General features: G+C 38.9%; 1 protein-coding gene across 3 annotated transcripts in view; it reads right to left on the reverse strand.

The window, feature by feature from the left end:
- Window positions 1-586: 586 nt before the first annotated feature.
- VPS13C (vacuolar protein sorting 13 homolog C) overlaps window positions 587-15,729 on the reverse strand; it is a 196,400-nt gene continuing 181,257 nt past the window's right edge. For 2 of the 3 annotated variants that reach the window (XM_037004258.2, XM_037004256.2), the window contains 3 exons: window positions 14,534-14,657; window positions 13,142-13,225; window positions 8,809-12,819 (listed from right to left, as the gene is read on the reverse strand). In XM_037004258.2, coding sequence (XP_036860153.2) covers window positions 12,730-12,819; window positions 13,142-13,225; window positions 14,534-14,657 — 298 coding nt within the window. In that variant the 3' untranslated portion in view covers window positions 8,809-12,729. Of the gene's footprint in view, window positions 2,372-8,808; window positions 12,820-13,141; window positions 13,226-14,533; window positions 14,658-15,729 lie in introns of those variants that run through there. The other variant, XM_037004257.2, reaches the window with a different exon arrangement.

The raw sequence follows: 15,729 nt of genomic DNA on the forward strand, positions 1-15,729 counted from the left end.
ACAGGGAAAAGACAGTCTGTAGAGAAGTAAATGAAACCTAACCAGTCAAACATTTGAGTTTTTCTCCCAGATTTTCTCTCCTCTGCTACAGAATTGCCAGCACACATCTGCTTCCACGTTGACTGGTGGGTGGAGCCCGAAGCCTCCTAAGATCCAGTCCAGGGAATGACCTTCAATTCACAACAAATTACAGAAACCTTGGAAACTTTTCTGAACAGCAGCTCTCTCCACCTCCAAGAAAAACAATGGAGTTGGGTTTTTGGGAAGCCTTACTCCCCTGATGTGTTTTGCACATGGCTCTCCTGGTTCAGGAACTTTCAAGTTCCTGGCACAGCCCTTTCAAAGAGGAGGTCTGAAAGCCGAGATAAACAGTGGCTGTTCTTTTTAAAATGCATCACTTCATTTGCAGAGCATTTGGGTCTTTTTACTAGTCCTTTCAAAGTATAAAATCCATTCTGCAGCGCACAGCCATTCATATGTTCTAGATTCCAGTAAAGCTCCAAACAGATGCACTCTGTCCTGTTTTGTGGGCATGCACAGTGGTGGGCCTGCATTTTCATGTACATTAAAAATTATTTAAATGGAATTATTTAAGCACTGTGTTATCAACATGTTTATTAACATACTTATTTTTTTCTGTGGTTTTAGATACTAAAACTTAGATACAACCTAGTAAATGTAATAACAGTATTTGAATTTGGATGTTTAACAGGACTATTGGGTCAAAACTATAAAATCAAAGACTACTACGGTTTCATTACTGACTATCTTTTACATGGTTCCTCAGAGCATTGAGCACATGCCAGATACTTTACACACATAATCTCATTAATATTCCCAATGCCTCCATGAAGCAGACATTATTTCCATTTTATTATTAAAGAAGCTAAACAGAGCCACTGAATGTGCAAAGATTCACACCCTCTGTTGGAAAAGCCTATGATCCCTTCACTCTGCATTACTGCCTCCTGTATACATGCTATAAATGCTCACAAGAATAACCCATTTTCCCCCAGAGGATGCTGACTAAATGAAAAAGAAAACTTTAAGACACACAGCAAATCAGTAAGGTCAAATTAAAGTACATGCTTAAAAGGAAAAATACGTGGTATAAACATTCAGTAAAAGATTTTCCTACTAAGGTGACTTTAGAAAAGTGGTCCTAAACAGCATCTTCAATCAGAATTATGTGAAGATACTTGGAACCTTAAAGACCAAAATGAAACTGCACAAAACAGTGGCAAGTACCCCAAGGAGGACACAGCATCCAAACATACCAAACAGAGTTGAAAACACAAACAGAAGCGCCGTGCAAAAAGACAACTTTGGCTTTTCTTTGGAGAATTTACTAAAGCATTATAAATAATGTGAAACATAAAATGATTAATTAATTTAAACTTCACCTTTCCTAAAATTAAATGCCTCCAGTCTAAGGGCCTGGCTGCTTGGCCTGGAAGGAATTCAGTTAACATTTATAAACAGTGTAAATATCTTTTCAAGAGACACATACAATTATTTTAATTCAGGAAGCCAGTTCAGCGTTTATAAAAGGTAACTGAATCTGTCAGCATGCCTGTCCATATTCTTTTTTTGTTAATAAGACTGTACTTCATTACTTAATTCTGAAGTGCACAATTCCACTGTGTTTAGATTAGTAATAATTATGCACATATTCATATATAAGTTTACTTTATTGCAGGAGAATTAAAATAAGGACACTTTATTCTCAAAATTTCAAGAGCAATTAAAACTATATCAAGTTTTGTTAGACATGATTATTTCTTCCTTACTTTGGTGCCTCTTAGGCCAAATGGCCCAGATAAGCACACACCGATTATTTCTGTGTCCTTGGCTGGTGCATTGTTTGGCACATGGTAAGTGCTCACTAAGTATTTCTTTAATTGATCTATGCTAACAATTTCTGGGTTGCAGGTTTGATCCACAGAAAGGTCTCTGAAGTTTACCAAGGACAAATCTAACTACCGTTCTTTAAAAGAACTCCAAGCTCATGGCAACCAGGGCTTTTTACTCAAGGTTCAAACTGCGCCCCCCCACTAAAGGGCTCTAAGGCCTTCCAGACCCACCAGTTCAGGCCCCAGCAAGGAGCCATGCTCAGAGAGCCCCCGAGCCCCTCCCTAGGCTTTCCCACTACAAACTGCTCCTCTTATGCCTGTGCAGCTGGGGCTCAGAAGGTGCCCACCTCACAGAAGAGCAGAATGAATAACAATAGCTCTTGCCAGTCCACAATCACTGCAAAACAGCCGTCACGTTCTCGGAGCTGCGTGGTCCGGGCAGACACAACAAGCAGCGAGATGGGCCTTGCTTGTGTCAAGGTAGATGAGCTCAGTCAGTCTTCTTGAGCACCAGGGAACTAGGAAAGGGGGTAGATAAAAAAGGGGTATTTAGGGGAACGGATGGGAAAATAAAAAAGCGGAATCAAATACCGGTAGTGGGAGATTTGTCTGAGCCATTCCTTAAGCGCACACTCCAATACGGCCTGGTATGGTACAGGGTCTCCCACGCAGATCACCAGCCCATGAAGATAATAAGCTTTTCTGGAAGGAGATATGCAGTATTTCTTTACACAAAGGCACTCCATGTATTTCCGATACAAGAAGGATAAAAGACATGGCAAGCTTCCTCAGAAAACAAGTAGATTACCTTTCTTCAGGAGGTCACATCATCCGTTTCTCTCTGTTTTGACAAAGATGTTGAACCTAAAGCCAGTGTTTCTGGAAGCAACTAGCTAACTGCCCAAAGCCCTGGCTTCTTAATGAATTAACTGGATCAGCCCTTAGACATGTTTGTTTCAAATGTGTGGGTTCTGCTTTAGAAGAGGGAGTTTTCCAATCGAAGTGTTTAATTAGTGGCTAAACAAGATGTGCCTGGGCTGGGCTTCTGCATGTGAGTACTGAATGAATGCCCACAGAAGGTCAAAAGCTTTCTGAATCCTTCATACTTTCAGATCCCGTCAGGCCATTCTAGATCCAGAAACATTTTCTTATGCAGTAAACCTCATTAGCATGGGTTGCTGAAGTAATTCAAGCAGGCCTCTGCTCTATCAATGAAATAAAAAAGTTAGGTAGAGCTAATTAATAGTGTAAAGTATCACTCAAATTACCTCTCAAGCATTCTCAATTACCTTAGAAGCAGCAATTGACAATCATTTGGTATATGAGATATGAATCAACGTTATCTAATTCATTAGAGTGGGTCCCCCAGAGCCCTGGCCAGACCATACTTGGATAGCCTAGTTTAAGTTACTGAACCATTTGTACCTGAAAGTAATAGAATTGACTTTCCTTAGAAATTCCTTTCCACATAGTCTGACTTTGTATATTTTGCCTAGACTTCATAGCATTTCTATCTTAAAGGAAAAAAAATACCTGCATCATAAGTAGTAGTAAGGTGTCGGGGTCCAGGGGTTGCCGCTGAGGTTTTGGGGCAACGCAAAGAGCAAAGAAGGCAGCAGGAGTCGTTGTGGAGGGTGCTCCAAAGACGCCGCTTTATTCTGCTCACATCTGTACTTATTATACTGCTGCAGTGCTGATTCACGGCTGCATAAGTAATGAAGACGCACATGCACGTGGCCTTCCCGGCGCCCTTATCGAGCTCCTTACTCGTGGGTACAACACGCTGTTTTTTCAGGTTTCTCAAGGCCAGTCATATCTGGCTCCGTACAAGGCCAGACGTGTTTGGGGTGAAGCAGCAGGCAGCTGTCCTCACAGAACAGTAGGGAAAGTTCCCTACATGAGGAGTCGGGCTTCATTTCAGTGCCCCCCTGGGCAGGCCCCTTCCTTCCCTGGGAGTTAGCTCATCGCTCTGTAGGGTGAGGGACCTCAGTTACCACGTTCATTCCCACTCTGAGAGCCCCTGCTTCCTGTAGATAAAGTGAAGGTTCCTGTGGCCAGGATTCTCACCTGGCCCTGGTTGGCTCGCTCACTACACACAGGTGGGCAATGCGTTGTTATTGACTCTATATAAAGAGCTCTGCCTAGTGGTCTGGGTAACACGGTGGCATGGCTGCAAGGCTGCAGGAGAGCAGAGACGAGACTGGAGCAGGGGCAGCGCTGAGGACAGAGACTGAGACGGCTCTGCAGGTAGAGAGGCCCAGAGGCAGAGATGGGCTTGCTGCCTGCAGACTTGCTCTGAGTGGATGGGATTCTAGTGATTGAGCTGCCACTGCGGGAATAAAGTTGGGTATAAACCCTTTCACCCCAAGAATGTTCCATTATCATTTTTTGGTCTCATTGAATCCATAGTGAACTTGCCCAGGGCTGAAACCCATTGGCCAGACACTTCCCCATGGTTGCAGCAGCCATCACATTAAAATCAAATCCAGTTACTTTTCTGGGAGATCCTCAAACGTCAAAAATCTCTAATGTCAAAAAATCTCTTGGGCAAACAAGTTTCTCCAGAGGGGAAAAGAATATCCATTTTCCTGTCTGGGATTGTGAGCCTCACTGCCAGTGTTTTGGGAGAGTGAGGGGAGGGGGAGGCTGGGGGTCTGCTTCAACAAAATCGTTCACTGTTCCTTAACCTGTACAGCTTCCATTTTCAGTGTATCGTCTCCACCTGCTCCCACCAAGCCTGGTGTCTCTGGGGGCAGAAACCCTGGGGGGTCAGCTTCTCCAGGGTCCTAACTGCCTCCATCCATCACACCTCTGCACACCCCTCCCACCTCCCACCTGTCCTTTCTCTAAAATCCAGGGAAGAGATATTAACTGGCTGTGGAGGATGGCAAGAAGTGGGGTCTAGTAATTCATTTGAAGACATTCAGTGAATCCTCCTGTTTTCAGTTCCACCCCAAACATGGCCTTCTTTCCTCTAGAGGGCTTCCTGGTGTCCCTTAGCAGGATCAGCAGCTTACTGCTTGTTGGCATCCCTGTACCCCCCGTGCCCCATCAAACCCTCCAAGTGTCAGCTCTCTCCAGATTGTTAAGTCAAGGACAGTCACATTTGTTAACATCTCTGATCTGCTGTCCTCTCCTTTTGCTGTCATCTGGATGGGGTGTGGGCAGAGGGCAGATGCATGCATGGTTCCATCTTGCTTTGTTTGAGAAGATATCCCCAGGCTGGGATTCGTTATGTATTTGATCTCCCCATTTTCCCTCCTTGCCTTTTGCCAAGACCCCCAGTGACGGCAACAACTGCTCTCTTCCTCTCACCAGGACCTTCTTTACAGGTAAACCCTTTCTGTAGAGACTCTTGTGGGGCTCTGGCCTGAGAGAAGGCCCTCGGTGCTTTCTGAGCTCGGGTCATCCAGAGGGGTGAGGGGCAGGCAGGCCCACTCCCCCAGCTGTGCTGACGTGCTTCTACGGTCTGAGAATTACCATGACCACGAGGCCATGCTCTTCTCCTTTTTCTCTTTCTTGCTTGCTTTCAAATATGAAATGTTTCATGTACACAAAGTATTAAAGGATTCTTATAAACACTCATAACTTAGCACGTGGACTTAACAGATGTCCACATTTTTCCATTTTGCTAGCACTTTTATTTTTAATGAACACATCTTTCAGGTATACCTAAAGCCCATCCTTCTATCCCTTTCCTTGTCCCATCCTTCCGCCCCAGAAAAAAATCAGTGTCCTGAAGTGGGCACATATAGTTTTCAATATGCTTTAAATTTCTTGCAGCTTGTTCTTTTCACTTAACATTTTGTTTTTTAGATTCATTTCCATGAATACACACAGAGTTCATTTCTTACAGTCGCTTTTTTAGTATTCTTTTTGCATGTTTTTTTTTTTTACCCACTACTGATAGACAGTTGTTTCCATATTTTTTTTTAAAGTGTTGCAGTGAACTTCCTTGTGTATTTACTTATTCCTTCTTTTCTTGTTTGAGAGTTAGTCTCAAAGTTGGATATCTAGACTAGAAAAGCCGTCTGGTAATCGTGACACTAAGTAACCTAACCCTTTTCCTGATTTGGTAAATTAACCCTTGCAAATAATCCTCATGGTTAGCATTTGTAATCCTTTATCCAAAGCAGGGACTCCAAAAAGTATCATTTGTTAGGACTGGCCAGCAGGGGTCTTCTGAGTAGGTGATTGTCTTAGACTGTTTGGGCTGCTATAACAAAAAGACAAACTGGGTGGCTTCTAAGCAATACTTTTATTTCTCAGTCTGGAGTCTGTATCCAGAACTGTGGTCCAAGATCATGGCACCTGATTTGGGGTCCAATGAGAGCCCACTTCTTCATGGACAGGATGGTGCCTTCCCCTCTATGTCTCCACATAGAGAATGGGGGCAAGGGATCTCTCAGAGTCTCTTTTATAAGAGCAGTAATTTCATTCATAAGGTCCCTGCCCTCATAATCTCATTATTCTCCAAAGGCCCCTTTCCTAATATTATCACTCAGGGATGACAGTTTCAACATATGAATTTTGGAGGGATATAAATAGTCCATTGTAGTGATATTTTGTGGAGCACCTAGGTTGGCCTGGTGAGAGCTATGACTACATCACATGGCCTGGCTCCTCAGACAGCTACAGGGCGCTGCTGGGCATGTGCTTCTGAGAAAGAGGAGCAGGCGTCCATGCTCACAGCAATAGCCTGGCTCCTCTGGAAAGGTCATCCGAAGCTGGCTCTTACCTGTACTTTCTGCATCAAGGCCATTCTCACATGCAAGGACTAGTAACAACATCTGAAATTTCCTCGTTTTTCAGTTAAAGGCTTTGTGGTTTTTTTAAAAAAACACGTCATTATTTAAAACATCCATTTAATGTCTATGGGGATATTTGAGAAAAAGGGAATAAAAACTTCAAGTAACACAAGTTGCATTTCAAATAACAGTGATAAAACTCATTTTATTCATATCTATAAAATCTGTAAGGGTCACAAAGGCAGATCTGGTCCAAAGTTATTATTCTCAAATGAAGAAACTGAGGTTGAGAGAAGTAAATGGATTTTTTTTTCAGGCCTTTTAATTAAAAAATTTACAGTAGCATAAAAAATTCACTTTTAGTAAAAGTGATGAAAGGATTAATTCAACAGTATTCTTGTGTGAAAGTTATAAGATTAATAAATTATGATAATGGGGAAAAATATTACAATAATGGGGAAATTTTATTTTATATAATTAATAGATTGGAATACTTTTTCCTATTAGGAAAGTAGTAGAAATATGGAATTGTTCTAGAACCACTGTGCCTCAGCTGTTTCCTACAACACTCATTCAGATCAGTGTACCGTATCTGAGAGGAACATGAATGAACTGTTATATTTAGGGAAGCCATCAAGATTGTGGGATGACTTGAAGTTATGTCTAATAGGGATGGTTTAGGCAGAAAAGATGAGAACTTGAAGACTTGCTTTACTGAGTGAATGGTAGGACATGAAACCAACCTTCAATCTCATTATGCAGAGCTCCCATATAAAGGCTTCTACAAGTAGAAAAAGAATCATTCTTATTCTGATGACCCCAAGGATTTGGGACTGAACTCAGTAGATGGAAGCCACAGGAAAACAAATGTATGTAAATATAAGGACCTCCCAATCATGGGCTATTACAATTCTATGAAATTAAGACAATTAAAACAAATGTCTCCAAGTGAATTATTTTCTCTCAAAAACAAATATTAATCTATTTGACATAAAAATAAGCATTATTGGTGCTTCTAAGAGAGCTGCATTATAATTCAACATTGATTGAGTCATTAATTTTAGATAGAATGGGCAATATATTCTTATTCACCAGTCTGAGTCATGGGTAATCAGTCTTTATGGCTCTTAAAAACTGTGTTTTCAACAGAACCCATTCACCATCTGGATTGCGATAACAGTCATGCCAGATTTCCACTCTGTTCACTTGGGTCAACTTGAAAGGAGAATTTTCTAAATCTCTAAGCTTTAAGCATAGGAATCTTTACATAGGCAGAGTTATTTCCTGCAATGTGTTTGCAGTCAATAATTCCCAATGTATTAAAATGTCACATGGACCTTACAACTCTTTCAGAATCTCTCAGGACTATGACTACCTTACTTGCCTTACAGAAAAAAAAAAAAAACCTTCCTGCTTCCATAACTTATATTCAAATAACTGCAGAAACTAGGAAATCTTTACTTAAAAAGTTCATAACTGTTAATCCTCTATTCATGCTCCCCACTTTTTTTTTTCCTTTTACTGTTTTCAAAGTGTGAATCAACCCTGAGTTGAATGAAGTAGAGAGGATTTGATCAGAAGTGTCATAGTAGGTTAAGAATCTTAAATAGCACTCCATAGGGAGGGGAAATGGGCCCTGTCCAAGTGTGGCTTCTAATTTAGACTTTGGCTTCAGTAAGTGCTTCCTTTACTGATTCGCAGCAGCATCCTCTGGCGAAGCTAAAATGTTACAGCTTCCACTCAAATTGACATCTTTTTAACACTTGCTCATTTGTTACATTAGTGCTCCATAATATAATGTACTGTGCTTAAAAATACCATTTGTATCTAGCTGAGATTAAAATATCTTGTGCAAATTTTTTTTCTGCATCTGACATCAGAACTCCCTAATGGTCTGACTTGGTATAACTCCATGCATTTGATTCTGTGTCCTGACTGTACGTTTAAAAAGAGGCAAATTGTGTCTTATATCCAAAATTTTATTTCCTAACTTTTACACATCAAAGCTATGTTTGCTAGTAAAACTGTCACACTAATATTAGGCCATATGAAGGATTCTCTAAGAAAAATAAACTTAGAGGGCCTGTTTACTTTTCAAGTATCACTACGGGAATGTTTCAGCTAATGTTGAAACAAAGATAAGGAGAAAATACACAGATAATTTTGGGATAAGGGTATAAGGTTCTAAAAGAAATCCAAGAAGCCAACACTGGCCATAAATTTAATAGACAGATAATTTTGAGGGTACACAGATTAACAATCTCTTACTTGAAACCCTTGGGACAAGATGTTTCAGAATCCAGAACTTTTCAAATTTTAGAAAGACAAAATGCTTCACATACCACACAGCTTGTACACTTCGAGTGCAGTGTGGAACAGCACCCCATAATAAAACATGTTAATTTTGCTACAGTGCAACTCATTTACACCACATAGAGTAAGAACCACAAAAAGCCTCATGTTAGTTCAGTGTGTGCCATCAAATGTCTGTTTCAAACTTAAAAACTTTTTGGTCTTCGGAGCTTTCTGAATTTTACTAAGGGACTGTGGGTCTGTAGTATGTAAAAACAAAACAAACAAAAAGCCTTTCTGAATGCTTTTGCAGCTAAAAGAGGGCCACAATGTTGAGTATTTTAATGATACAGCCTTGTAACTGAAGATACTTTCAAGCATGAATTCAAGAATAAGCCTAAATTCTTCCACTATAGGCATAATTACCTAGCAAAATGTGCTCCCTCTGCTCCACTGAGTTTCAGTTTCTTTCCAGAGCCAACACGGACATGGCATACAGCCCATGTCCGTCAGTATTAGCGGGCATTCCGGCAGTGATTCTCAACCAAAAAGGCTTGTCCCTAAGGACAGATGATTCGGATATAAGTAACTTCCTATCCTTCAACAATCTTTCTTTTTTTCCCCCCAATAGAAAGATGGTTCTTCTAGCTCTGGCAGTAACTGCCAGTCAGTGTTTCAACAGGCACTGATATTTGTAGAGCTCTTCAAGAGTTTGAGTATTTTAAGTCCAGAGTTGTTATTTTTTAGTCCTTGCGTGGAGAAAGTGAAGGTTCCTATGGCCAGGATTCTCTCCTGGCACTGGTCGGCTTGCTCACTACCCATGAGCAGGCAATATGTTGTTACTGAGTCTATAGAAAGAGCTCGGCCCAGTGCACTGGGCTGCGCAGCTGCAGGGGAGCAGAGACTGGAACTGGGGCAGTGTCCAGGACAGAGACTGAGATGGCTGCGGGGGACGAGAGGCGGAGAGGCAGAGACCAGCTTGCTGCATGCAGACTCGCTCTGAGTGGACTGGACTTGCCACCGTGGGAATAAAGTTGGGTATAAACCCTTTCACCCCAAGAACATTCCATTGTCATTTTTTTCGGTCTCACTGAATCCACAGTAAACTTGTCCAGGGCTGAAACCCACTGGCATGATACCTGGCTATACCTTAGAAGCACACAAGGAACACTGTTAAAAATACAGATGCAGGCAGCACCAGACCAGTAACACTTAACAGGCCCAAAGCACCAAGGAGGTGATAGTATCCTCCCTAATTCTTAACTAAAAACAAAAGCAATACTAAATTATGACACCTGGAAGGAAATCCAACCTGGATCAACTTTTTCTTATGAACCTCTGGTATATGCATTTCCCAATATTTTGTTTTTTTGATTCTGATGTCTCTGCTTTGCTACAGTCTTCAGTGTGCATCTGTTCTTCCTACTGGATAATTAGTACTGAAGAAGTCAGACTTAGAGTCTGATCTCCCAGTAAGGGGAAGGAAGAGAGATGGAGAGCCAGACTGGTAGAAGTCTCCCAGAAAGGTCCTGCAAGGTCACTGAAAGTCTTCAGGATGAAGTCGGGGGTCAGAGAACTCCTGTGTCCTCCAGGAAGGGGCCGACCCTACCCGGGACACTCCTGTGTCCTCCAGGAAGGAGCCTGCCCGAGTATCCCTGCCACACCCAGCCGGTAACTGAGCGAAACCATGGAAGGCAAGGCCCCAGTACAAATGCAGCCGAGATTTCAAAGCGTGACAGCTGGGTACTTCGTCAAGTGGATTCTCTGCATTACCCCCCAGTAGAGATCTGTGCCACAGATCACCAACGCGGTAAAGGGGTCAGTACCCTAGGAAAAACCTTCCCCGACTAGAATCTTTTAAAGCCTTCCATAACTAATAATCTAACTTCTCATTATTATAGGATTAGAAGAGGAAAAGAGAAAGACAAAAAAAGTAAAGGCAAATGTTACTTGAATATTTATCACAAACCTACACAATTTTCAAACCTATAAATAATGCACCAAATGATTTCTTTCTTTCAGTAGCTCAAATGCAAGTAATTGATTCTCAAGGCATTTTTTAAAAAGCAAAAGACATCATTACACTTTACCGATTAATTATTTCTGTTCCAGGGGATTCAAACAAAATGTTACAAATATTTGAAAGTTTATTTGTAAGCCAAGTGAGATGATGCATGTATAGGTTTCTATAAATTCTTAGTTCAATGCTTTGTGCATGCTATCAGAATGATACAATTTCTTAAATATTTAGGACAAGAGCTGTGATTCATATGAAAAATACAATCACATACATCCAACTTCTGATTAAGTCAGCTTTAAAGACACAAATACTAGCACATTTGCTATGAAATTCTGTTTATAACTCTGTTTTTATTAAACTGCAATTAACTGTGGATAACTGGTATTAGAAAATTGGTAAACAGAAATTCTATTTAAAGGAACAAGTTTTATATATGATACTTTTCTTCAAAAAAAAAATGATGTTGAAAAGGCAAAGACCAGTATTCTGTATCACAGATCAACTATTTAGGACATAAGTTACTACATCCTCTTTTTTGATAATAACTAGGGAAAATTTTTTTAAATTTAAGGCCAGTCTTAAAACACATGAGTAAAGATAGAAACATGAGTACACATCAACAAAACAGAGCGAACCAAGCACATCCACATCGACATTTCATCATCAACTCAGTGATTTGAAATAAATGCCATGCTGAAAAACACACGCAGACCAAGAGCTTCACCCAAGGAAATTAAGTACTTTCTTTTGAGCAGTTTTTTAAAAGGTTTGATTGGCAGTCTATCTCTGGTCAGCATAAGTGAGATGCAGAAAGGACAAAATTAATATTGTACCGAATTGATTCTCACAAGCTCACTCCCTCAAAAAACACTTCTGCTAATTATTTCCCACAGTGGTGTGACATATGCCTTATTTTACTTATATATAAAGCAACTAGGGATTTTTCAATCTTCCTAATAAGTATCTAAAATATATTTCTAAGTATACATTAAGTGCTAATTTATGATGCCCTTAAAAATCTTTCAAGTTATAAAAAACAATTTCTGGAAATATAAAAATATTGACATTTCCACATTTCTGAGACTTGAAAAACTTAAAGTACAATATTTTCATGTATCAGTATATAATTGTGCCATGTATGTTCATCTCAAAAAAGCACATAAGTAATTTCCAAAACTTTGTGAATGTTACATTACAGAGAACAGAGTAGAGATATTTTAAGGTTGATTTTCCATGTCTATATCATAGTGCAAAGAGGAAAAATAAGTACCAAAGTCATGTATTAAGTGAAAAATAATGTTTTCATGAAAATAAAATAGGAAATGCCATTTCTCCTGTTAGTGGCTTTTGTTCAATTACCTGGTTTACCAAAATTGCTATCTCTGTTCAATTACTGAACAAATTACCCTTAAACATTTGTCCAAAACCTCTCAAAGAACCCTTGTCATTATAGGCTCCTTTTTTGTTCTTCAGCATAACTTTAATTAAAAACAAGCATACTGCCCTTTACTTCACTATTTTAACATTAATGGAAATTTCACTCTGAATAAAGCGATATTTCTTTGAGGTCCGACCCTTCAGGTGGTAGTATGAAAGTGGATTGCTAACACATACGTGGTTACAGAACTAGAGTCAAAACTAAAAGGGGGGGAAAAAAAAGGAAAACCCATTATTAGCTATTCTAGAAAAAACTTCTAAAACTAAGGTATTAAAAATTCTCCTAAGCAGGATAAAGAAGAGTGATTTATACACAAACCACATGACTGGTTTTTCTGCTAGGGTAGCAGTCTCCTGGGATATGAGACTAAGATGGTATTTAAGGCCTGAGAAGTTTCAGGGACGACTGCTTCATCAATTTTTGCTGGTGTCTCATTGACTGTGCATCCCCAATGGCATTAAATGCTCTCTGTAAAATAAAATATTTATTATGAATGGTTAAGATGAGTACAGGTTCATTTGGTGGAGAAGAAAGATACAAAAGTAAGAGTTAGTGCCCTCTACATGGGTCCGTGAGCTGAGGACAAGTATACACACTCCACACATATTAATGCAAAATAAGATCCTCTGCCCTGTTTAGGCCACAATACATTATCTAAAACATTATATTCACCCAAAGTTGTAAATATAAGATCTTTGGAAGAAATAATGGGTATTATTAATTAAAACAGATTTTTTAAAAATCTTCAGTTAAAAAACTGAGGGGGTGTTCTTTAAAATAAATTACTTACTTCTGCTGTGTTGGTATCCTGTAGGTAAATTTTCTTAAGATAGGCTTGATTGGCACTGTCTTTTTTGTGGAACAGACCTTGCTCCTATTTCAAAAGAAACAATGACAGAGAAGAAATTACTCTGGGGAAAGAAAAAAATCATGACCTTTAATTGGATGCTTACATATCAGCTGTGTTTTACAACCAGTGGACGAACCACATACACATATTCAGGTATGATAAGAAATAATCATTCTGGTACAAGGAGAGTGGCTCCATATGTGAGTTGTTACAATTTATGAAATTGGATGAGTATACATCTATCTGCATAAAATGATGGCTTTCTGCAGGCTATGATAAATAGCTTACAGACACACCACTTGATAACTCATCACATCTGACAAATCAAAAACTCCTTCCTTCATTTCCTTGGCTGGTAGATAAAATTCTTATATAGTGTAAAATACACCGAGTCAATTCTCACCACTGGTGTGAAAGAGAAGTGATAATGGAGGAAACCATGCCATGTATGCATAGTGACATAGCCTTTTCTGGTTTGAAAACTAGGTCTCAGATACTAAGGCACTCCTTTAAGTTTGATACTCTACAATGAAGTTAAGACTGAAATACAAAATGGTATGGTTCCATGGTAGTTTCTTTTACTTATAAATGTCTATGAAAAGAAAAGTACACATACATAAAAAGATAACGGTACTTGCATCTAACTACTAATAATAAATGTTTTTCAGATAGTTTCAGTAACAGAGATAACATCACTAAAGTTCATGGAAGAAAATACACTATAGAAATTACCACCTTTAAAATAATAATTTGTAGTTTTTTTTTTAAAGGGGTGAAATTTATTTATGATATAATCATATAAAAAAACTACATTCCAGAACAAAGTGAGTCTGAGAGCTAAGCAGAAGATGGAGTATCATTTTTGCTAATTACTTGATATGTAATTAACACTTATTCCTTAGAAAATGATAGGGAGGAAAGACATGAAAATATTATTATATACTTAAATTGCTTTATTTAGCACTCTATAGATGCCAAATAGTATAAAACATGAGTGTTTAGTCATATTTATAATAATCTCCTAAAAGCCTAAAAAAGGGAGTCTTTCTAGAAGTACCTAAAATTATAGCAAAATAAGTATCCATATGAAATAAGAAAACCCTTCCATTTATTAATGGAAAGGTTGATAGTTCACTCAGCACACACTCAAGGACTGTCAGAGGACAAAGTACAGCATACAAATGGGTTACATCTTTCCTTACATTTCATCATATAATAATAATGATCCTTCAAACAATTTGTGTAGTTAACTGTAAAACAGAATCAGAAAATATTGATTTTTACCCATTTAATAAATTCATGGCTCTAAAGATGTCATTTGTGTTTTCTTACCTTAACCAAAATTTTTAGCAGATTTTCACTGACACTAGGAGGAGACACAAAATCTTCAAATAGACACTGCCAGTCTATGGACATATGACCTAGGATTTCAACTTTCTTTATACATAACACTCGCCTATTTTGCAAAGGAAACAAAAACATACAGGTAGTGACAAAGACAGTTAATCATTCTAATATTTTACTCTGCTGGATGGCACAGGTAATACTTGCTCAGTAAAGAATATAACCTCATGCTAAAAAAAACATGCTTCAAATAAAAAAATTCTAGATAATTGTCAAATAAAGAGCAAACACAGCACCTACTAACGAACAAAGCATACTTCTAAAAATTCCCCCTCTGCCAATCTTGCAAAATTCAGAAAAGTGTCATTTGTTTTTTGAAACTGACTAAAAAACTGAAATCATCTTCAAAACACATAAGGAACAGGCTATACTCTTATCTGGGAAACAATAAATGCAGATGTCCCTGAAAGTGTTTTCTTTAGAAAATTGTTAATTGCTCCTTACTGTAAATTATTTATATCTTCCAGTCAAGAAAGAATATGCAGGAACTGTCATAAACCTCAAATATCAGGGAAGATTACCATAGACCTACTAATAAATACCAAGTTTGAACACTTCAACACTATATCACAGAGTATCCCGTTTTACTCAATAGCAAAAAAAAAAAAAAAAAATTCACAGAACCCTTAAAGGGTATCCACACTGATTTCTAGGGTGTGATTCAGATTATTATTGACATAACTACACTGGATTTTAAAGTTTCTATTACAGAAAGCAAAACTTGGAAAGTAGAATCATTAATTTTTACAAGTATCTGGGGTGCTGGAGAAACACAGTTTCTGCCTGAGAGATATTCATGGGTTAGAAGGGGAAACAAAACATGTAAAGAAATGTTACAGCACAGTTAGATAGATAAGTACAATAGCAGAGTGTGCGGAATAGTCTTCTGGAGCACAGGAGAGAAGGATGATTACGTTGGTAGAACAGGGAACAAAGAGCTGATTCTTGAAAGGAATGGGGATTCTTGGGGGGGAAGGGAACGATAGTTGACACACGGGGTGAACAGCACATTGACAATATACAGGGAACAAAACAGGGAAGATTTATTTGAGGAATGTGGAATACCAGATACATTCAGAGGTGTGAAAATTAGCTTAGTCCTAGATCTTGAAGGACTTTTTTCC

The sequence above is a fragment of the Manis javanica genome, chromosome 8, assembly GCF_040802235.1.
Source record: "Manis javanica isolate MJ-LG chromosome 8, MJ_LKY, whole genome shotgun sequence".
Classification (NCBI taxonomy): Eukaryota; Metazoa; Chordata; class Mammalia; order Pholidota; family Manidae; genus Manis; species Manis javanica.